The sequence below is a fragment of the Callithrix jacchus genome, chromosome 4 (genome assembly GCF_049354715.1).
Source record: "Callithrix jacchus isolate 240 chromosome 4, calJac240_pri, whole genome shotgun sequence".
Lineage (NCBI taxonomy): Eukaryota > Metazoa > Chordata > Mammalia > Primates > Cebidae > Callithrix > Callithrix jacchus.
The window spans coordinates 55305413-55330573 of NC_133505.1; the positions used below are offsets into that span (position 1 = coordinate 55305413).

A 25161-nucleotide genomic window follows, 5' to 3' on the forward strand; every position below is an offset into this window, starting at 1 on the left:
AGGAGAATCGCTTGAACCCAGGAGGCAGAGGTTGAAGTGAGCTGAGATTGTACCATTGCACACCAGCCTGGGCATCAAAGTGAAATTCTGTCTCAAAAACAACAAAAACAAATCAACAAAAAAGCGTGGAAAGGGTTTGCTTGATCTAAACAACCTGTCAACTTTCTAAGATAGAGGAATTGGGCCCTCATAAAAGCCAGCCAATGTGTATATTGACTGTGTTCCTTATAAGATTTTTTTTTTTTTGTCCTGAAATGATCATTGTGTCCTGATACTTAAGTGACACTAGGGACTGATCTGATTGAGTTGACTACTAGAAGACTGATTGCTTAGAAGGAAGTTGATCAGACTGTGGGCAAAGGCAATCTGACATCTCTTCTGCTCTGAAGGTGCTTGACAGATGCTAATCCTTGCGCTAACCAGGTTCAAAGACCTGAAACCTGGGTGGAGAGCCAGGTGGGCTGAAGCCACTGAGCTGCTTCTGCCCCATGGTTTCTCAACCTTGGCACTATTGCCATTTGGGGCTGGACGCATCTTTGCTGTGGGAGACTGTCTTGCACGTTGTCCTGACCTCTATTGCTAGATGCCAGAGGCACCCTGCACTCCAGTTGTGACAACCAAAATGTCTCTAGACATTGCCAAATGTTCCCTAGGGACAAAATTGTCCCCCCCCATACACATTTGAAAACCACTGGAATAGGGCAATGTTTTCAAACTAGGGTGTATCAGAATCTCCTAGAAGGCTTGTTGAAACAAATTCTTGGGTACCATCCTGAATTTGATTCAATAAGTTTTGGGTGGAACCTGATGATTTTCAATTCTCTAAAAAGTTTCTGGATAACAACACTCTGAAAACCACTGGCACAGGGATATTCTCAACTAGTTCAGCTTAGTTCTACCTAGAACAGAGGGTGAAGTTCTGCTTTCACTCTTCCCTCCTTAATACAAGCTGTGCAAGTCCCTACTTTCCTACAAGGCCTGGCTTGATAAGCCTTCCTCCTCTAGCCATATGTTTTGGGGACCAGCACTATATTCAGCTCCAGGGAATGGCTCTCATAGCATCTGAGTCATGTGTAGTAATCCCATTCTTCTTGCCAGTGATCAGTGAAGATTTTTGTTATTTCTAGCAAAGTATCCTTACTATAGCATGGATAGATATAGATAGCATGTGTGTAGAGCTGTGCTGTCTGATATCATAGCCACTAGCCACATATGGCTATTGAATTTCTATTTAAGCAAAATTAAAGCTTTGCTTTTCCTTTTTCACTAGGTACGTTGCAAGCGTTCAGTAGCCACATGTTGCTAGGGGCTACCGTATTGTATAGCTCTGGTCTTACAGGTCTTATAGGTAAGACCAGAGCTACACAATACGGTAGCCCCTAGCAACATGGTAGCCCTGAGATTAGGTTAGGTGGATTCTCAGTTTTTCTTCACACTCTTTTTCTAATTGTTCCCCTCTATAAGATTTTAATTCCATATATATTATATATGCTCTATGCCTGTTCCTTACACATTGGAAAAAGTAAGACTTATCCCCTCTGTATTCCTCCAGACCCAATTTTCACCTCCTTGGAGGTTGATACTGTTCCCTGTTGCAAATACATGGCTAGTGTGGTAGTCATAAGTAAGTTTAGGCAGGGATTTTAGGTCACTGTAAAGAATTTGGATTTTATTAAAATTAGGAGACAATGAAAGAATTTTAAGGATAGGATTGGCATGGTCAGTTTTGCCTTTAGAAAGTTACTTCAAAGGCAGAGGGGCCAAGATAGCTGATTAGAAGCAGCTGCAGTGCTCATGGAGAGGAATGAAAGTGGCAAGTGAATTTAGCACCTTCAACTGAAATATCCAGGTTCTTGCATTGGGACTGATTAGGAAAACAACTTGACCCACAGAGAACAAAGAAAAGGGTGGGTGACGACCCAGTTGGGAACAGCCTGGAGCCAAAGGAACCCCTGCTCCCAGCCAAGGGAATTGGTGAGTGCGAGTGGTGCAACCCCACTCATGAAACCACACTTCCCCCATGGTTCTTTGCAACCTGCAGATCAGGAGATCCCCTTGTGAGGTCATACCATCAGGAGCTTTTAAACATATGAATGTATGCTGATGCTTTCATTTTGTCCTGAGCTCCCTCATCATACCCTAAATCCAGATCTTCTTAATCAAGCTTCATCAAGTTCTGCATGTGATGTTATATGCTGCCCCACCAAACTGAGTTTAACAGTGCTGCCCAAAACCTTAGAAGCATTATCTAACTGCTAACTTCTATTCATTCTCGTCAAGCCTTATTGTGTGATGCTATGCCCTTTACGGACATACACACTATGTCATTCAATCTAAAATTCTACTAAATGTAAGTTCCATCATTTCTTGTACCACTAAGAAATATAAAACCTTGCCAATTAAACTATGACAATACTTTTTTTAACCACTTATACTTTTTATTTTAAAAATTTTAAAGGGGCCCTTTTAGACCAGGGATTTGCAAACTATAGCTCATGGTCCAAATCCAACCACCTGTTCTTGTAAATAATGTTTAATTGAGAGGTAGCCAAGCTCACTGGTTTCCCTTTTGGCTGCTTTTGCACTACAATGGGAGAGGCGAATAGCTGGGACAAAGATAGGATGGCCTTCAGAGGCAGAACTATTTATCTGGCCAACCCCTGCTCTTGCTTCATTTAGACACTTTTTTTAAAAAAAATCACACTGTCCAGGCACAATGACTCACACCTGTAATCCCAGCACTTTGGGTGGCCAAGGCAGGCAGACTGCCTGAGCTCAGGAGTTCAAAACCAGTCTGGGCAAGATGGCAAAAACCTGTCTTTGCTAAAAATACAAAATATTAGCTGGGTATGGTGGCAGTGCCTGTAGTCCCAGCTACTCGGGAGGAGAGGCAGGAGAATCACTTGAACCCAGGAGGCGGAGGTTGCAGTGAGCCGAGATTACACCCTGCACTCCAGCCTGGGTGACAGAGCAAGACTCTGTCTCAAAAATAATAAATAAAAATTAAAAATCGTACTTATTTTATTTACACACAAGATTGTTATGAATGAAATAAACTGGTCATTTCTTTACAATGAATATGCAAGAAAACATGGATTTGTGGTCATTTCTCTAAAAACAAATATGGGCTCCACTAAAGTCAAATTTTGGCTCTGCTGATTTGTTTTCTGTACCCTTTTCACTGCCAAATCATCATGTCATCTTTTTGAAAATATTTTAAATAGGATCAGCAGTAAAGACTGGGCTTCTCATTTGGGATCACTGCTAGGGCTGAAGTCCTCTGACAGTTTTGTAGGTTAGAAAAAAACATTTTTTCCTATACCTTTCGTAGTTTTTAGGTGCCCTCCCCCACCATAATGGATAACAGACTAACGAGAGAAAAGCTGACATTTATTAACATGTGTACATACCCAGACCCAGAAGATACCCAGGGAAAAATAAGTGACTCTCACAGAGGTGGCTTAGAACTCAGGCTTTAACACCTGTGACCTTCACCTCAAAGGAAATTGAGGGAGGCAAGTTATGGAGAGGTGACTAGGAAAAGCACAGTAAACACGGGTAAGGTTTATCACGCAAATTTAAAAATCAGTCCCTTCTCTATTGATGAGCATCTTTATTGATTTAATGGACAGTTCAGTGGCATTAAGTATATTCATGTTGTTGGCTACCATCACCACCATCCATCTCCAGAACTTTTCATCTTTCCAAACTGAAACTTTGTACCCATTGAATAATAACTCCCCATTCCCCTTCTCCTCCCATCTTCTCGCAGCCACCATTCTGTCTCTATAGATTTGTTTATTCTGGACATTTCATATAAATGGAACCATATAATGTGTGATCTTTAATGTCTGGCTTATTGCACGTAACAATGTTTTCAAGGTTCATCCATGTGGCATGTGTGAGAATTCTTTTTCAGGATGGATCATATTCTATCGAATGTATGTGCACCACATTCTGTTTATCCATTTGTCCATTTGGGTTGCTTCCACCTTTTGGCTATTGTGAATAATGCTGCTATAAATACATTAGGTTTTCAAAGCAAGTTAGGTTTTTAAGGCAAAGTAATGGCTGAGGGTTACATTCTGCTAACAGATCATCTTTTATAAACAGGCTCAAGCCCCAGGAAGACAGTGTTCCACTGGCTTCTTCTTGGAGGCCAATTCTTCTTCTTGGAGGCCAACTCATGTTTTTTGTTCATTTTCTCCTTAGATAATATTTTTTCTTCTTATTGATTTATAGAAATTTTTTTACATATCTTAAATACTTATCCTTATTCAATTATTTGCAGTATACATATCATCTCTCATCTGTGGCTTGTCTTTTAATCATATTATGGTTTTGTCATAAAGAAGTTTAAATTTTGATATAGTCAAATGTATTATTCTTTTCCTCTATAATTTCTATATTTTTTTCATGTTTAAGCGATCTTTCTTGACCTTAAGGTTAAAAATATGTTCCTATGTTTTCTTTGTCCAAGTTTATATATTTATATTAATATTTTTAATCTATCTAGAATTTATTTTTGTGAATGATGTCAGGTGAACATTTAATGTCTTTCCTCATGCAGAAATGCAGTTATTCCAACATTATTATGAAAGAGACCAGAGTTTTCCTCTTGACTTTTTGGTTTCTCTCATACATGAAAGCCCTGCATATGCTTGCATCTATTTGGATACTACCCCTACTCAAGTCTATAGATTCATTTTATCTTTATTTTTGGAACTATTACACTCTAATTACTGTAACTTTACAAATGTTCTTGATATTCTTTTAGGGAAATTCTTTTCTCTTTATTCATCCTTTTCAGAATTTTCTTGTCTGTTCTTCAAGGTATACTCTTCCATGTGAATTGAACATTTGTCAGCTTGGCAATTTCCAGTGAAAAGCCTGTTAGATTTTTTACTAAAATAACAATAAATTTATAGATTTATATTGAAATAATCTACGAATATTTTATATATGTGTGTATACATATATGTGTGTGTACATATATATTTTTTTATATATGTGTATGTACATATATATATATATATATATAGAGAGAGAGAGAGAGAGAGAGAGAGAGAGGTATTTTTTATGTCCTTCAATAATTGCTTTATAACATTTCCATAAAATTTGAATTTATACCCTTTATTTCTTTCTCTTGCATGATTGCCCTGGCTAGAACTTCCAGTACTATACTGAATATGAGCACACCAATAATAGACAGAGAGCCAAGTCAAAAGTGAACTCCCATTCATAATTACTGCAAAGAGAATAAAATGCCTAGGAATACAACTAAAAAGGTTGTAAAGAATCTCTTCAAGGAGAACTACTCACCACTGCTCAATAAAATAAGAGAGGACATAAACAGACGGAAAAACATTCCATGCTCATGGTTGGGAAGAATCAACATCGTGAAAATGGCCCTACTGCCCAAAGTAATCTATATATTTAATGCTATCTCCATCAAGCCAGCAATGACCTTCTTCACAGAACTGGAAAAAAACCACTTCAAACTTCATATGGAACCGAAAGAGAGTCTGCATAGCCAAAACAATCCTAAGCAAAAAGAACAAAGCTGGAGGCATCACGCTGCCTGACTTAAAACTATATCACAAGGCCACAGTAATCAAAACAGCATGGTAGTGGTACCAAAACAGAGACATAGACCAATGAAACACAACAGAGGCCTCAGAAGCAATGCCACACATCTACAACCATCTGATCTTTGACAAACCTTACAAAAACAAGCCATCGGGAAAGGATTCCCTGTTTAATAAATGGTGTTGGGAAAACTGGCTAGCCATGTGCAGAAAGCAGAAACTGGACCCCTTCCTGATACCTTACACTAAAATTAATTCCAGATTGATTAAAGATCTAAACATAAGACCTAACACCATAAAAACCTTGGAAAAAAACCTAGGCAAAACCATTCAGGACATAGGCAAGGACTTCATGACTAAAATACCAAAAGCATTGGCAACAAAAGCCAAAATAGACAAATGGGATCTAATTAAACTCCAGAGCTTCTGTGCAGCAAAGGAAACAATTATTAGAGTAAACTGGCAACCAACGGAATGGGAAAAAGTTTTTGCAATCTACCCATCTGACAAAGGGCTAATATCCAGAATCTCCAAAGAACTGAAACAGATTTATAAGAAACAAACAAACCCATTCAAAAGTGGGCAAAGGATATGAACTGACACTTTGAAAAAGAAGACATATGTGAGGCCAAGAAACATGAAAAAATGCTCATCATCACTGGTCATTAGAGAAATGGAAATCAAGGCTACATTGAGATACTGTCTCACACCAGTTAGAATGGCAATCATTAAAAATCTGGACACAACAGATGCTGGAGAGGATGTGGAAAAATAGGAACACTTTTACACTGTTGGTGGGAGTGTAAATTAGTTCAACCTGTGTGGAGGATAGTGTGGCCATTCCTCAAGGACCTAGAAATAGAAATACCATTTTGACCCAGCAATTCCATTACTGGGTATATACACAAATAATTATAAATTGTTCTGCTATAAAGACACATGCACATGTATGTTCATTGTGGCACTGTTTGCAATAGCAAAGACCTGGAACCAACCCAAATGTCCATCATCAATAGACTGGATAAAGAAAATGTGGCACATACACACCATGGAATACTACACAGACATAAAAAGTGTTGAGTTCATGTCCTTCATAGGGACATGGGTGAATCTGGAAACCATCATTCTCAGCAAACTGACACAAGAACAGAAAACCAAACACCGTATGTTATCACTCATAGCTGGGTGTTGAACAATTAGAACATGTGGACACAGGGAGGGGAGCATCACTCACTGTGGTCAGTAAGCGGGCACTAGAGGAGGGACATCAGTGGTGGGGAGAGTGGGGAGGGATAATGAGGGGAGAAATACCAGATATAGGTGATGGGGGGATGAAGGCAGCAAACCACCTTGCCGTATAGGAATGTTATTAGTTCTTATATGCTCATTTCAGTATTAATTTTTCAAACTTTTCCCCAGTCTCTGGAGCCTAAGCATTTAAGGTCAACTTACCTGTCCTCAAAAGAGTCAACGATGTTATCTTTGACTACATTTTGTGATCTCTACAGTACATATGGAAGGGTCAAAGTTTCTAATATGACAATCCGGGTAAAGTCTAAACAGCATTTATGGCAAGCTGTCTTCACTAAAATCAGCTCATTGCAGCAATGGCTTGGACTAGATCCACTTGCATTCTCTCTTTTACCTTGTTTTTTGCCCACATAGCAGCTGTATCGGTAAGTAGAATCCTGTTTTTTTTTTTTATATTTAAAAATATTAATTCTAGTATATATTACCCATTTTCTGTATATTTATTTTTTGCAGATTAAGTATCTTCCTAAAGAAAATGGTAAGAATTAGTTCAAATGCACAGAGAGTGTTTCTGAACTTTTTTCATTTAGCAAGGCTAATAATAATTTTTTTCTCACTTTTAACAGTACATGATGCAGATTTTGGTGAACAGAAGGATATTTCAGAAATCAATTTAGGTGAGTTCAATTTTTGCATTATTAAAGTCTTGAAATTACTTAAAACCCAATGATGGGATTACTGAAAATCTCTTTTCTTCATCATACTGTATTGTGATTCTTTTGGGGAGAAATATTTACTGGTGCTTTGTGAGAAATTGCATTTTCTGAAAGATAAAAATGTGGAAAGAGAAGATAGTTAGACCAGACTTTCTAGGAGAGCTAGGGAGTTCTCAATGGATCTAGAAACACATAACATGTTTCTCTTTTAAAAAGTTTATTTTTCAAATTTGTATTTGGAAAAAAAGGAGAAAGCAAATAAATATTCTGATGGTTAAAGAAAAATACAAGAATAAGCCTCTGGTTATATTTAGGGGGGAAACAAAACCCAACCCCTCCACTGACCCATCATATTCACTAACAACTCTTTGGTTGAGACTTAGAGGTAAGTGTAAAGAAATCTCCACTTAGGTATCTTGTTCATAAACATATTTCTTGAAGAAATTCATCAGTCTCACTCATTATTGAGAGGAGAAAGAAGCTGAGTCATCATCTATCTTTTCTCTCTGTTGTCCTGCTTCTGGAATGAGAGAGAAGCCTCTGAATTCCTGGTGTCTTTGGTCAGGATTTGTGGAAGCAGAGGGATTCATGATCACATTTACCTTCAGTTTACAAAAAGCCTTTATATCCAATTGCATATTGATTTGTCCAGTCTTGTGGAGTAAGTGCTATTTTCATTTTTTGGGAAGAGACAGGTGGCTTCTCATGATTACAGTGACTTGCTCAAGATCCTAGGTAGCAGTGATGGGACTCCCTTCCAGATCTTGCAGCCCATACCTTAATAGCTCAGTGCCACCTGAAGAAGACTACAAAACTAAAACACTCATGCCTAATGGTTAATGTTTCTGGCTTTGTCTCACTCACAGAGAAGCCAGTTAGTTGATATTTAATTGGAATAGCTGGAGAAGGGCTGCATAGGCAGAGTAGAAATAGTTTAGGAAGGTAAATGGGTGAATGCAGAAATGGGTCCCAAGACTTCAGAGCAAGGCACTAAAATATCTCTCTTTAGAGTCAGCCATTGTGTAAACAGTTCAGAGAATCTGCTGTATTTTACAACAGGGCTGGGATTAGAATTAGGGTTTTTCTAATATCATCCTTATTTATCTAATAAAAATTCATTCTCTACTTCTTTGCCATTTTGTATTCTTTAGGTCCACCACCACCTCTGAACCTTCACCCCAGTGAAGAAATCTCATTACGATGTATATTTTCTTTTTAAGCCATTTCAACCAAGCCACCAGATTGATTGGGTTAGCCATATGGCCAGATTCTAACACCATAAATTGATTGGGAAAATCATACGGAGAAAATTACCACCTTTTCACCATCTTCTTTGAGCCTCACAAGGTTGACTTAACACTTCTTTTCCTCTGCCCCAAGACCTGCTAAATGCAGCTAACTCCTTCTAGATTTTACGCAGCTAACTCCTTCTAGATTTTACGCTCAGAATCTTAAAGTTGCCCCTGACTCTTGTCACACACCTTATGCACAATCTGTCAGAAAATGCTATTAGATCGGAATTACTTTTTTTTTTCTCAGATGGAGTCTTGCTCTGTTACCCAGGCTAGAGTGCAGTGGCACTATCTTAGCTCACTGCAATCTCCGCCTCCCAGGTTCAAGCGATTCTCCTGCCTCAGCCTTCCTAATAGCAGCTATTACAGGTGCCCACTACCATGCCAGGCTAATTTTCGCATTTTTGGTAGAGATGGGGTTTCTCCATGTTAGTTAGGCTGGTCTTGAACTCATGACCTTGTGGTCTGCCCACCTCGGCCTCCCAGAGTGCTGGTATTACCTGTGTGAGCCAGCCTACCCTACCTGGATCTACTTTTAAATCATATCGCAGTTGAGAATTTTCAGCACTTTTACTGCCTCCACCTTGGTCAGCCACCTCATGTCTGTCTTGGTCCTTTGAGGGGCCTTATAACTGTGCTTCCTTTTCTGCCTTTGCACCCTACAGACTATTCTGCACAGCATAGAGCTCTCCTTTTAGTATCCTTCAGATTATGTCATTTCTTTGCTCCAACCTTCTAATGACTTCTCCTCCAACACAAAGTAAAGGCCCCAGAGCCTTGATTCCCAAAGTGTGGTCCACAAGCCAAAGGGACCTGTGTCACTCAAGAACATTCTCTTAGAAATGTATCGTTTGGGGATCGACCCCAGACCTACCAAATTAGCATCTCCATTTTGACAGACCCCTAGTGGTTTCTACGCACATTAGAGCGTGAGTCAATCTGCCCTGGCTGCCTCTCCGACCTAATTTGTGACTACTCTTCCCCATCCTGCTTGAGCTCTCCAGCCACCCTGACTGCACAGCTACTCATCTACAAAAGTGGTTTTCAATGGTTGTCCCCCAGCCAGCAGCATTGGCATCATCAGAAAACTTGTTAGGAATGAACATTCTAAAGGCTCTGCCCCAGACTTAATGAACCAGAAGTTCAAGGGTAGGGGCTCATCAAGCTGTGTTGATCAAGCCCTCCAGGGGACTCTGATGTGAAAGTTCAGCACCACTGCCCTACGACATCAAGGCTTTCCTGCCACAGGACCTATCTCCTGTTGCCTCTACCTCCACTCTCTTCTTTCATTCCCTCACTTCAACACATTTCTGCTAAAATGCCACCTCCTTTGGGAGGCCTTCTCTGGCCACTCTTTAATAAAACAGCAAACCTATCTCACCTCAGCACTCTTTCCCACCTTAACTTTTGTATGTTTCTTTTTTACTGTACTTTTCGCCATTTGTCATACTTTACAGTTATTTGTTTATTTGTATGTCTCCCTCTTCCCCCAATCAAGAGTGCCATCTCCTCTTAAGGACTTTGTTTTATTCTCCGCTATATCCCCAGCATCTAGAAAAATGCTTAAGACACATTAGGCATTTAATAAGTGTGCACCATATGAACACATTGGGTAATGAATATATTGAGGCTTGCTTTCACTGGAAGTACATTTCTTTGGGAAGTTCTCCCTGTCCCCAGTGACCCCATCCATTCTGACTGACCACTGGGGCCAAAGTCTGAGTGGGCTTGTTCACTTCACTCTGGAAGAGCTCCCTCAATCTCATTATAATCCAGGCCAGGTGTCAGGAAATACAGATTTTTGCTCAGGACAAACCTCAATAAAAGAATAGATGAACCAGCACAGTCCCTCTATTTCAAAGATGATTCAAATCTGGGTCCTACTGACAGGGAGGCAGTGATGTCAGTACTGTTTGTGGTTGTTTAATTGTACTGCTACCACAGGAATAGGTCAGGGTTAAGGAGGTCAAGCACTCTAGGAAATGTGTGCATGAGGAAGGGAGTGATATGGGGATAGCCCTAGTTAGTCATTAGCAAGTGAAATCATGATGCCTGCTAATACCTAACATGTCCTGGGTGTCCTATGCAGAAATGGAGCTGGTTCCTGAAGGAGCCACAGGCTTTGCCAAATGGGGCCTCTGTTGGCTTGTGAGACTGTGGTGATTTAATCTCTGCCTTGATTTCCAGCTTGTAAATCAGGGCTAGCCTCAGAATGAAGTACAATCCAGTGATTCTGTCTTAAGTTGCTGCATTTTACAGAAAACGTTGCTTGTCAACGTGAGAGTTATGACAAGTGATGATCTTTTAATGCTTGAGAAATTTTCTCACAAAGGTCTTCCCTTTTAAGAATCTTGCTTACTGAAACAGAATGAGACCAGTATTAAGCAATACCAGCAGTGGGAGAGTATATTCTACTAAGCACCTGTGAACAGATGTTTGGATCTTTCCACATCCAAACATCTGTTTTCCACATCCTTTCGTAGGATGTGGGAGGCACCTTGAGCTTGGTTTTGGAGGGTATCATCATTTTTTTCATGGGAAAGAACAAAACACACTGATTTACCTTGGGACAAGAGGCAGAATGGTACAGTGGCAGAAAGAGCCCTGAATGGGAAGGCAGGAGTTTTGATGCTTAGTTTGCCACTGGATTACATAGCACATCACTTCACGTCTCTGGACTCTTTTTTTTTCTCCATTTCTCTCATTTTTTTTTCTTTTTTTTCCCTCAGATGGAGTCTGGCTCTGTCACCCAGGCTAGAGTGCAATGATGTGATCTCAGCTCACTGTAACCTCTTCCTCCTGGGTTCAAGCAATTCTCCTGCCTCAGCCTTTTGAGTAGCTGGGACTATGGGCACACGCCACCACATTTAGCTAATTTTTGTGCTTTAAGTGGAGACGTGGTTTCACCACATTGGCTAGGCTGGTTTCAAACTCTTGACCTCCCTGTAGCAACTCTTTTGGGGTCATCTCCTTCTTTTAAGACTAATTTGTTTGGGCAGAGTAAGTTTAGCTCTGTGGTCCTAGTGGTGGCTGCTTTGAGAGAGGACCGTGGACTTTCCGTTTGGCTGAGGAAAGCTGCTAGCATTGCCTTAGTTTAAATCGGGGCCTGAGGATGGCCCCTTATGATGTTTCCTGTTTGATTACCTATGGGGTTGCTGTTTTTATTAAATTTAGATAGCATTGATTTGCCTAATGCTTCCCCTTTCTACATAGGGCACATATAAAAGGAAATTCTTTCCTTGATTAACCTTGGTGTCTATTCTTTGGGCAGTCTCTTTTCATATAACTGGCTTTCCCCATAGAAGACAATTAGAGTTCCTCTCCCTTTTCATTCTAGGAGGACTTAATTCCATAGCCAATATTTTGGCTTTCTATGTCTCTGTTTCTACTAGTTGACACCCTTTTATAAGTTCCTCGATTGTGGCGGCCTTTCCTCTGACTGCCTACATTGCTTGCTGGCAATCTACATTAGTGTTTTTATAAGCCAATTGCAACAATAAAATATCCGCAACCTGGTCATGACTAATTTGCTTTTTAATTGCCTGAGTTAACTAATCAATAAATTCAACAAATGATTCCTGAGGCCCCTGATGAACATTTACAAAAGAGCTGAGGTCCACTTTGGGGAATTCAGTTCATGATGATACTTGATTATAGGCCTAGGGATCAAAATCTAGTTGTTGTGATACCTCGGCATGGGGCCGCTTCCCCTGGAGCATAGCAGCTGTTATATCTTGCCCTGCTGCCTGATTCCTTTTGGCTTGTTGTTTACACAACTGGTATTTTGCTCTTCAGAGGAGGCACTGGCTGGGCTTCAAAGTGGTTTTAGCTAGCATTGACCAATCCCATGGGGTTATTTGGAAGTTGTCTGCTAAAACCTCAATCATTCCTTTCGTAAATGGGCTAGCAGCTCCCTTTATACTTCTGTTTAGCTCTTTATAAGCGCTAAAAGAAATGGGTTCATGTATTTGATTGCCTTGCTGATTTTTAATTACCAGGCAGGCTAAAAGTTAACCCTCCAAAGCTGCTTGTTTAAGACAAGAACGTATAGCTGTAGTATCTCCTTTGTCTTTTTTCCTATTCATTGGTTGTCTTCATGCATAATTTCTTCCCACTTGTTCCCCAAGCTTTACATCTAGTGAGCCCTCTGCTCGGAACCATGGGCTTTAGGATACAACAGTTTGCATTAATTCCTTCAACTGGGTCTGGTACTGCTTCTGTTGTGCTGATAACTGCTGTCCCATGATTAATCCCTAGTCTGAAACAATCCCTCCCTGAACTTGGCAATACCAATGGGTACCAATGACTTACTGATTACTTGACTTGACTGCGTGGTTTCCTTCCTTCTGGTTTTCTAGGGGTCCACTGCTTTCCTTTTTTGCAGCAGTGATCATATAGGTTTGCTGCATGTTTGGGCACCTGCTATGACATTGTCTTGGTCAAATCTCCTCACAGTGGGGCACTGGCTGTGGTGTCAGTCACATCGGTGTCTCTGTTCGGGCATCAGCTGTGATGAGCGTTATGCTGGGATTACTACTTGAGACCTTGATGACTACATGCAGAGATTTGTTTTATAGACCCTGACTTAGGAACGGATGAATGAAATACACTCTCACACCCAGTACAGTGATGTGAGTGGGCTTGGGATGGTTGTCAACTGTTTTTAGAGGGTGATTATAGCTAACCGACCATGACTCTTTGTTCCTCCTTGCATTTATTTAGTATAGGTTTAATAATAGAAGTTCTAAGTCAACATGCTTGTGGATAATTAACACAGTTAAAAGAGTGGTTTTACTAATGATAAAAGGTCTTGGTTCCAGGGCCTGGAATAAACACAATTGATGGGGAATTTCCCTTTGAACTCCCCCTGAGGGGACCATCCAGCACAAAGTTTACATGAGTAAACAGAGACAAAGGAATGTGGGGTAAACAGACTTAACTGTAGAAGCTTCCATTATTCTAACCTTTACCCTATGACTTAAAGTTCTAATGTAAGAACTGGATTTGTTTAGTCTGTTCCATTAAAACCTTTTGGCCTTCCGAAAGGTTTGAGACTATAATCTTATAACTTTTTCCAAAATTTCCCTTGTATTTTGCCAGCCAACCCAATTGAATCCCGACACTGACCTCAGGTGATCCACCTGTCTCAGCCTCCCAAAGTGCTGGGATTACAGGTGTGAGCCACCACACCCAACCATTCTCCATTCTCTCAATATTTTTCATCCTCCTTATCAGCGCTGCCTCTAATCCCTTCTTTATAGTCAGTGATCAGTAAAATCCCTTCTAACTTATTTCTTACTTCTAAGATTCTTAGACAAGATTTCTTGTTCCAAAATTAAAAACAGAGTCTATGACAAGATGTGATACTCATCAGTCATTCACATTTGCTCAATTGGAATTTTTGCATTGTTTCAAAAAGAGTTTTGCCACATTTAATATTCAAAGACTTATAATGGCAAAGATTTTATTATAAAAGATGCCTTTTAATAATGTTCACTCAAATATTCTTTTTTAAAAAAAATTTTCACTTCCAGCTGCAGGCTTGGACCTCTTTCAAGGGGACATCCTCTTGCGGGTGAGTACCTTTTAATGATGCAATAAATTCCTCAGGACAGACAGTACCACTGGGTGTGAGCCTCTGCTCTGTGGCCAGCCCTGGGATGGGCACTGTGGAGGAGATAAGAGAAATCTCATCTATAACTTGTTCCAGTGAGGAGTTCCACTATGGTTGGTAAGGACAAAAACAGAAGGAAAATAAGCAAACAGCACAAAAGAGTCTAAAATAATTAAATGAGTTATCTATCAAATTTTCTTCATTCTAATAAATGAAGAATGAGAGGAAAGATAATGCACCAACACATCTGTAGCAGCTATCTCAGTTTTTTGAGATTGCAGGCCCCCTTTATTTTGTTCTTAATAATTTCTCTGATTTTTCCAAATTATCTCTCAAGAACTTCTATTGCTTTCATTATCAGAAGACAAATTGCCACTAAACTGTTTGAATTGCATGATAGACTATTTGCTGTGTGAGAGTTTAGTGAAGGAGGGGGTCAAGGTGACCTTGAGGACTGGGCTTCCCACTCATTTTTACCTTTGTTTTCACAGAACTCCAGAAATGGCCTGAGAGACCCAAACAGCAGGTGGACATTCCCCATTCCTTACATTTTGGCTGATAATTTGGGTAATATTAATTGTTCTTAATTAGGGGGTTTCAGTTTAACTCTCTCTCCTCTCTCAACCTATTCATGGGTTTCGCATTGGGAGTAAGCACAATGAAAACCTGAGGGTTTTCAAGTCCTGATGAATCTTTATCTCATGGGGAGAAAGATACGACATTACATCAAAACCAGTGCTGCTTAACCAGTCTGAGATATACACTATCCAAAAATAACTTTTAAAATGCAACCAGGAACAATATAAAAGAGCAAAAACCCAATGAAACATACTTTGCATCAGAGCAACAAAGTTTGTACTTTGTTTAGGTAAATCTAAATGTAGTGTGAGTATACTATTTTTAGCGTATTGATTTCTTCTCTTTTTGTTACAAGAGAAACATGCCACAATGAGAAATGAAAAAGTCCATATTTCACATGTTCACAATCCTTTTTTCTTGGTGTTAGTAATGTCTACTCTTTTCTCTCTCTTAAGAAAAAGACCTGAATATGTTACATTTTACTCATCATTAGAAATAATAACTGGTGGAATCACTTCACCTTTTAGCTAAGATTGGGTATAGAATTAACAACTGGTAGACATAAATAAATATTAGAAGCCACATGTAGTCCCTGGCTGTTCCTCAAGCAGTTGATGGACAGCTGAGCAGCCATGGTGACTCAATGTCTACAAGGCCACTCCTGCTTAGACAGATGGACAAGATTAGAGTGAAGAGGCGAAGCCAGGACAAGGTTGCCTAATCTTGTTGGGCTGCTAGGCAGCCCCTCCTCTTAGGAGATGTAGATTATGTTTCAGCATTTTCCATCCTCCTTATCAGTGCTGCCTTGTATCCCTCTTTTTGGAGAACAGCTAGATATAAACAAATGCTGTTGTTCTTAGTTATTAGCTGGAAAATTGAGTTATTTTATCCAGTGTTTGCCTTGCAAATTCATGGAACACCAATACCTAATGGAACATGGTTTAAGAAATATCAGCTTTTTAAAAGGGGTTCTTTCCTATTACAATTTTTTCTTATCCTGGTTGTCACATCTGCACTACCCTATTATGTGCCAGGCACTGTGCCTTCATCTGATATTTTAAGTATCCTTCACTATGTCTCTTGGAGGTGTAAGGCAGTGCTTCTTAGACTTTAATGTTCATAGGACTCATAGGAGGATCTTGTTAACCTACAGAGTAGGTCAGGTTTGGTGCATGAAATGTTGCATATCCAGTGGTCCCCAGTGATGCTGATGCTGTTGGTCCCCACACAGACCACAGCTTAAGTAGTAAGGTCTCTATAGTTGCAAGGCAGGTAAGAAATTATAATTGAGAGTAATTTGAGACAAGTGATCTGACATAAGATAAAGGTAGTAAGGATACAGCAGTATCTCTCAAGCAACACCACATGAAGGTCATCTTTAGTGTTAAAGTTCAGATGCCCAGACTCAGACCATTGTGAAAGCAAACTTTCCAACTAGAGTTCAATATTTGTATAGAATTTTTTTTACTCAAGTTAAATTTACATGGAGTGAAATGCACAAATAAATATATAAGGCTTTTGACAAACACATATACCTATATAATTCACACTTCCATCATTCCATAAAGTTCCTTTCTAGGCAGTTCCCATCTCCACTCCCTAAGAGGCAACCATCATTCTATTTCTTCCCCATAGTTCTGCCTGATTTACAACAGTTATATGATCTCATATACCACAGTATTTCTTTTATAAATACTAGGTGTCTGGCTTCCTTGACTTATGTTTTTTAAGTTCTTCTGTATTGTTGTGGATCAACAGTTAATTCCTTTTTTAACCATTCAGTAATATTTCTTTATATTAATATACTGCAAATTACTGTCCATTTTCCTGTTAGGGCTAGTAAGAAGAAAATCATTACAATCATTCCTTTACAAGTTTATGTGAATACATTTCTTATTTATCTTTGGTAAATGCCTAGGAACATAATTGCTTAATCATATGAATAACTATGTAAGAAAACACCAAACAGATTTCCAAAGTGGCTGTGCCATTGTACATTCCTCCTGAAAATATATGAGCATTTCATTTGCTCCACATCCTCACACTGAAAGCATTAATCTTATTAATTATAGCCATTTTAGCAGTTATAAAATGGTATCTCCCTATGATTTTAATTTGCATTTCTGTAATGATTAGTAATATTTAGCACATTTTAGAATGTTATGGGCTATTTCTTTGTCTTATTTTATGGAGGTGTGTCCAACTCCTTCGCAATTTGTAAAAATTATATTGTTTGTCTTTTTATTATTTTAAGATTTTATATACTATGGATAAAGCCCTTTGTCAGATATATGTATTATACATATTTTCTGTTAGTCTGTTACTTAGTTATTTGTTTTTGTTTTTCAAGCAGTGAATTTTGAAACACGAAAGCTTTAAATGCCAATAAAGTGTGATTTATCAATTTTTTAACTTATGGTTTGTGTTTTTATATTCTAAGAAATCTATACTTAAACCAAGTCACAAAGATATTTTTCCAATATTTTTTGAAGTTGTATGGTTTCAATTTTTGTCTATAATTGCTTGCAAACTAATTTTGTGTACAACAGGATGAAGAGATTGAGATTGATTGATTGGAATTTATTAGCCCAGTTGTTCTAGCATCATTTGCTATAAAACTTTGCTTTCCTTGTTGAGTACTCTTTGCAAGACTCTTGTTTGCCAAGTTTGCCAAGACTCTTTGTTTCTTGATCTGATATCTCTATTTTCTTATCTTATTCTACTTATCTACCATCATGTCAAAATCATTATGTTCGTTGTTCTAGCTTTATAGTTAACCTTGAAGTGACTGCTCCAGCTTTGCTCTCCAATTTCAAGACAGTTTAGCCTACTCCAGATCTTTTGCATTTTTGTGTATATTTTATAAGCAATTTCTCTAAAAAGCCTGCTGGAATTTTAATAGAAATGTGTTGTTTCTGTGTATAAATTTGTAGAAAACTATGATCTTAAAAATATTGAGTCCTATAATTCATAAACATGGTACATCATGGTACATTTTTTGTCTTATTGTAATTCTTGTTCCTAACAGAAAAGAAAAGAAGAGACAGAGAGAGAAGGAAGGAAGAAAGGAAGGAAGGAAAAGAAAGGAAGGAAGGAAGGAAGGAAGGAAGGAAGGAAGGAAGGAAAGAGAGAGAAAATGAATTAAGTAATCAATTAATTTAATTAAATGAGGAGGGGCACTCAGGGTTGCCTTCATGGAGAAGAGGAAGACTTTAAATGGACTGTATTTCCATTTATTCCAATGATGTTAAGGCAGTTTTTACAAAATTATTACATAGGTTCTTAGTTCCCTCTTTGCAACTTACTCAGGTGTGGAGAAGGAAGATAAGGTATGATTTAAAAATTAACCACTCTCAGAAATCCCACCATTTGGATTGAAGATAACAAAAGCCACATAGCCTTCTAGGAAGCTTGACTTCAGTATAATCACCTTTTTTTCCTTACATTTTTGTGACACCACAGCTATCTTGGGTACAGCTCTTCATAGTACAGATGTAACTAAGTAAGAATAGGTAAAAGTGCCTGAAAATCTCCCAGAAGATGTAATGAATACTCTTGTTATTGTTATCTGTGTCATTTCCACAACTAGTTTATTGACTATTCCAGTGACTGTTTCTTTAATGATCTTGATATGATATTATGACACCTAGGCTGTGGAATCTCCAATTTGGTAGTTTATTAAATGAAATAAAGGCCAGAAAAATATGATGTAATTTTCTGGCCAATCATTATAAACTCCTTGAGAGAAAGCGCTAAATTCAAATGTGCAAGAAATTAATTTAATTTTATATAATGTGTCTTAATTTTTAACTTAGATTCTAACCTTTAATCAGTTGATCGGAGGGAAAAATGCACACAAAATAAAACATAATCTCATTTTCTCTGGAGTATCTTTCTTCTCTACTCCTTCTTTGTCTTAAGGAGCCAAAAGTGCATGCACGTTAGGTGAAAGGAAAGGCATTTGATCTTTGGTCATTGGTCTCCACAGGTTACTAATCAGCATCTATTTTTCCTGCCCCTTCAAGTCCACTGCTGCTTGGGTACTGAGCTTGGGTTACAGAAATCTTTTCTGAGGCTTTGTGCAGTATAAGCTGTCTAGTCTTGCCATCTCTCAAGCATCTTTCTGGGAAGCAGAGTAAAATACCACATGTGCTTTTACACTTTCAGAACCCAGAAATCTCTCTAAGCTCTGCTTTTCTCCTCCAGAAAGACAGAATATTTTTTAGATAGGGATAAGGAACACTATTCTCACTGCCTCACTCTAAAGTACTTTATCTATGTCAACTAAAGCCAGAGCTCCTCACAAACCACTTCTGTTTTCTGCTCTGCCATGTGACTCTTTGAGGCAATGCACTCCAAATCTCTGCTTCAGTGGGAGAAAGAGAAAGGGTAAAAGGGTGGAAGTTATTTTATTATCTTATTTAGCCATATACACGTGTATTATCTTATTTTGTAGACATATTTGCATTGGGCGTTTAAGGTATGCACTTAATGTTCACAACTAATTGTACAGATGTCCATGACCAATTTTGCAGTTTTAGTTACTAGGAAATCTATTTATTACCAAAAAATCTATAATGCACCTCTGTGGATTTCATGTGGTAGCCTGGTTTTCTCTAAACTGTAAGTTATAGATATTATCCAAGGTCTAAATAATGTTCATTGATATTTTTGCTGATTTCCGCAGGGCTGAATGCTAAAGGAGCCATTCTGTATGCCTTTGAAATGTTCCGCCTTAAGTCCTGTGTGGATTTCAAGCCCTATGAAGGAGAGAGCTCATATATCATATTTCAACAGTTTGATGGGTTAGTATGAAATTTTTACAGAGTGAAAATCATGAATACTTTGGTTTATAAAAAGTGGCACATCTCTTTCAAAGGTGAAAAGAAGAAATTGAAAAGAAACTAAAAGCAAAATCAAATCATTCACTGTGAAGCTTTAAATTACATAACATTTTTAACATACTCCTCACAGAATGAATTATTTGGATATGTCTGGGCTTCAGGGAAATCCATTTCAATACTATTTTTAGATTTAGGTCATGTTTTAAATTAGAGTACTTTTTTAAAAAGTCAGGTTTATTGAAGCATAAACTTTATCCTTTAAAGAGTACTGTTCTAAATTGTACTATTCTGCTGCTAGACGTCTTTGAAAAGTTCTAGATATCAATTTGTTCTTCATAGTGATTTATTTCTAAGAATAACTGAATGGTATATCAAGAAAGAAGCCATTTTTCTTTGATGGTGTTTATGTCAACCAATAGACTGGGAAGAAAAGCCACCATATGTGACACTATATGTTTGTGTCTTCAGCTCCACTTGCTGGTATTTCCTCACTTCCTCACACTGCAGTTTCCATCGCTGCCTCCAGACCTTGCCTGCAGTAGTTGTCTAGTTCTGACCATGTGTGCTTTATTTATTTTTGGTTGTATGAATATGTTCCTCAGTGGTGATTTCTGAGATTTTGATGCACCCATCACCAGAGAAGTATACACTGTACCCAAAGTGTACTCTTTTATCCCTTGCCTCACCTCATCCTTTCCGCTGAGTCACCAAAGTCCAATGTATTATTCCTTTGCCTTTGTGTCCTCATAGCTTAGCTCCCACATATGAGTGAGAACATACAATCTTTGTTTTTCCATTCCTGAGTTATTTCATTTAGAGTAATGGTCTCCAACTCCATCCAGGTTGCTGTGAATGCCATTATTTCCTTCCTTGTTATGGCTGAGTAGTATTACATGGTACATGCATGCGTGTGTGTGTGTGTGTGTGTGTGTGTGTGTGTGTGTATGAAGGAACGAAATAACTCAGGAATGGAAAAACAAACATTGTACCTTCTCACTCATATGTGGGAGCTAAGCTATGAGGACGCAAGGCAATTACACACACACACACACACACATTATATATAATATATTATATGTATACATAATATTTTCTTTATCCACTTGTTGATTGATTGGCATTTGGGCTGGTTCCATATTTTTTCAATTGCAAATTGTACTCCTATAAACATGTGTGTGCAAATATCTTTTTTGTATAATGACTTCTTTTCCTCTGGATAGATACCTGCTAGTGGAATTGCTGGATCAAACAGTAGATCTACTTTAAGTTCTTTAAGGAATCTCCACACTGTTTTCCATAGTCATTGTACTAGTTTTACATTCCCACCCACAGTGTAAAAGTGTTCCCTTTTTACTGCATCATACTAGCATATATGTATTTTTTATTTTTTAATTATGGCCATTCTTGCAGGAGTAGGGTGGTATCATATTGTAGTTTTGATTTGCATTTCCCTGATAATTAGAGATGTTGAATGTTTTTTCATATGTCTGTTTGCCATTTGTATATCTTCTTTTGAGAGTTGTCTATTCATGTTCTTAGCCCACTTTCTGATGGAATTGTTTGTTTTTTTCTTGTTAATTTGTTTGGGTGCTTTGTAGATTCTACATATTAGTCCTTTGTTGGATGTATACATTATGAAGATTTTCTTCCACCCCGTGGATTGTCTGTTAACTCTGCCAGTTATTTCTTTTGCTATGCAGAAGCTTGTTAGTTTAATGAAGTCCCATTTATTTATCTTAGTTTTCGTTGCATTTGCTTTGAGGTTCTCGGTCATGAAGCCTTTACCTACGTCAATGTCTAGATGGATTTTTCTGATTTTACCTTCTAGAATCTTTATGGGTTCAGGTATTAAATTTAAATCTTTGATCCATCTTGATTTGATTTCTGTATAGGGTAAGAGAGGAGGATCCAGTTTCATTCTTCTACATGTGGCTTGCCAATTTTCCCAGCACCATTTGTTGAATAGGATGTTGTTTCCCCACTTTATGTTTTTGTTTGCTTTGTTGAAGATCAGTTGGCTGTAGGTATTTGGGTTTATTTCTGGGTTCTCTATTCTTCTCTGTTGGTCTATGTGTCTATTTTTATACCAGTACTCTCCTATTTTGGTGACTATGGCCTTATAGTATATTTTGAAGTTGGGTAATGTGATGACTTCAGATTTGTGATTTTTGCTTAGTTTTGCTTTGGTCATGTGGGTTCTTTTCTGGTTCCACATGAATCTTAGGATTGTTTTTCTAGATCCGTGAAGAATGATGGTGGTATTTTCATGGGAATTGTATTAAATTTGTAGACTGCTTTTGGCAATTGTGGTCATATTCACAATATTGATTCTACCCATCCATGAGCATCGGATTGATATGTTTCCATTTGTTTGTGTCATCTATTATTTCTTTCAGCAGTGTTATGTAGTTTTCCTTGTAGAGGTCTTTTAGTCTTTGGTTAGGTATATTCCTAAGTTTTTTTTTTTTTTTTTGGCAGCTCTTGTGAAAAGGGCTGAGTTCTTGATTTGATTCTCAACTTGGCACTGTTGGTGTTTAGCAGAGCTACCGATTTATGTACATCAATTTTGGATTCTGAAATTTTGCTGAATTTATTTACCAGTTCTAGGAGCTTTTTGGATGAGTGTTTAGGGTTTTTTAGGTATACAATCATATCATCAGTAAACAGTGACAGTTTGGCTTACTCTTTACTGATTTGGATGCCCTTTATTTCTTTATCTTGTCTAATAGTTCTGGCTAGGACTTCCAGTACTATGTTGAATAGCATTAGTGAGAGTGAACATCTTTGTCTTGTTCCAGTTCTCAGGGGAAATGCTTTCAACTTTTGTCATTCACTATAATGTTGACTGTGGGTTTGATAAATGGCTTTTATTACCTTAAAGTATATCCCTTCTGTGCCAGTTTTGCTGAGGGTTTTAATCATAAAGGGATGCTGGACTTTGTCAAATGCTTTTTCTGTATCTATTGAGATGATCATATGATTTTTGTTTTTAATTCTCTTTATGTGATATATCACATTTATTGACTTGTGTATGTAAAACCTTCCCCGCATCCCTGGATAAAACCTATTTGATCATGGTGAATTATCTTTTTGATATGCTGTTGGATTCAGTTCCCAGTATATTGTTGAGGATTTTTGCAAGTATGTTCATCAGGGATATTGGTCTGTACTTTTCTTTGTTTGTTATGTCCTTCCCTGGTTTTGGTATTAGGGTGATACTGGCTTCATAGAATTATTTAGGGAGAATTTCCTCTTTCTCTATCTTTTGGAATAGGGTCAATAGGATTGGTACCAATTCTTCTTTGAATGTCTTGTAGAATTCAGCTGTGAATCTATCTGGTCCTAGACATTTTTTGTTGGCAATTTTTAAATTGCCATTTCAATCTCACTACTTGCTATTGGTCTGTTCAGAGATTCTATATATTCCTGGTCTAATCTAGAAGGGTTGTATATTTCCAGGAATTTATCCATCTCTTCTGGGTTTTCTAGTTTATACACATAAAGGTGTTCAAAGTACTCTTGAATAATCTTTTGTATTTCTTTGGTAGCAGTTGTAACAGCTCCCATTTCATGTCTAATTGAGCTTATTGGGAACTTCTCTCTTCTTTTCTTGGTTAATCTTGCTAATGGTCTATCAATTTTATTTATCTTTTCAAAGAACCAGCTTTTTGTTTCATTTTTTTTTTGTTTCAATTTCATTTAGTTCTGCTCTGATTTCTGTTATTTCTTTTCTTCTGCTGGGTTTGGGTTTGGATTGTTCTTATTTCTCCAGTTCTGTGAGGTGTAACATTAGATTATGTATTTGTGCTCTTTCTGACTTTTTGGTATCATTTAATGCTATAAACTTTCCTCTTAGCCCTGCTTTTGCTGTATCCTAGAGGTTTTTATAGGTTCTATCACTATTCTCATTCAGTCCAAAATTTTTTTTAAATTTCCATCTTGATTTTATTGTTGACCTAATGATCATTCAGTAGCAGATTATTTAATTTCCATATATTTGCCTGATTTTGAGGGTTCCTTTTGGAGTAATTTCCAGTTCTATTCCACTGTGATCTGAAAGTGTACTTGATATAATTTTGATTTTCTTAAATTTACTAAGACTTGTTTTGTGGTCTATTGTATGGTCTAGCTTGGAGAATGTTCCATGTGCTGATGACTACAATATGTATACTGCAATTGTTGGGAAAAGCTGCAAAAGAGAAAGAACTTACAAAGTGCCTACATAAATTGGTTATAAGTAACATGTAAACAAGGAACAACGAACTGCAGAGGGCTGCAGGAGACCTCTAAGGAGGAAGGCCTTTTTATGCCTTATGTTTGCTCTGTTACCATAAACATTGTGCTCAAGGACTAAAACCCCTTCATAGCACTATAACATAGCCAAACTTGTAGGCTCCTTGTAAGGCCCATGTTCTATGAACTGTACATAGATAAGAAGGTAAAGACAATCACATGTTCTTGTTTTGTGAAACTCCCAGACTGCCATGTTATCAATCCCTAGAATGATATACCAGTTCCGGCTCACTAATTCAGTTCCAGCTCACTAATTCACTCCACCATCACCCTTTCCCCATCATTACTCCATCCTTACCCTGTAAATCAAAGTAATTGTAATCAATAAATAATGTGGATAATCAGAGCTGGGGGCCTTCTCTGTCACTTCCAAAGTAATAAAGTGATGGTCCCCTGGTTCCACTTTTTCTCTTAATCTGTCTTTCTCTCATTCCTTTATTGCCACTGAACTTGCGGTACCCATGGGTGATATAGGGTTGCCTCCCTACATTTTGGCACCCAGCATAAGGCCCATAAATTCCTACATTCTGGTACCCAATGTATGGGGCTCATAAATTCCCTACATCAAATGTTCTGTCAATATCTGCTAAATCCATCTGTTGAAAGGTATAGTTTAAGTCCATTGTTTCTTTGTTGACTTTCTGTCTTGATGACATGTCTTGTGCTGTCACTGCAGTATTAAAGTCCTCCACTGTTACTGTGTTGTCATCTATCTCATTTCTTAGGTCTAATAGTAATCATTTTATAAATTTGGGGGCTCCGACATTAGGTGAATATATTTTTAGAATTGTGATGTTTTCCTGTTTGACTAGTCTTTTTATCATTATACAATGTTCCTCTTTGTCTTGTTAAACTGCTGTTGCTTTAAAGTTTGTTTTGTCTAATATAAGAATAGTTACTCCGGCTCGCTTTTGGTGTCCATTTGCATGGAATATTATTTTTCCACCCCTTTACCTTAAGTTTATGTGAGTCCTTATGTGTTCA

General features: G+C 38.0%; 1 protein-coding gene across 8 annotated transcripts in view; it reads left to right on the plus strand.

Moving 5' to 3' along the window:
- MEP1A (meprin A subunit alpha) overlaps positions 1-25161 on the plus strand; it is a 49749-nt gene that overhangs the window by 848 nt on the left and 23740 nt on the right. For 2 of the 8 annotated variants that reach the window (XM_078369351.1, XM_078369352.1), the window contains exons 1-7: positions 7187-7264; positions 7353-7377; positions 7466-7516; positions 14382-14422; positions 14953-15028; positions 18069-18185; positions 19728-19845. In XM_078369351.1, the coding sequence (XP_078225477.1) occupies positions 7196-7264; positions 7353-7377; positions 7466-7516; positions 14382-14422; positions 14953-15028; positions 18069-18185; positions 19728-19845 (497 nt within the window). In that variant the 5' untranslated portion in view covers positions 7187-7195. Of the gene's footprint in view, positions 1-7186; positions 7265-7352; positions 7378-7465; positions 7517-14381; positions 14423-14952; positions 15029-18068; positions 18186-19727; positions 19846-25161 lie in introns of those variants that run through there. The other 6 variants (XM_035295846.3, XM_035295847.3, XM_078369353.1 and 3 more) reach the window with 3 other exon arrangements.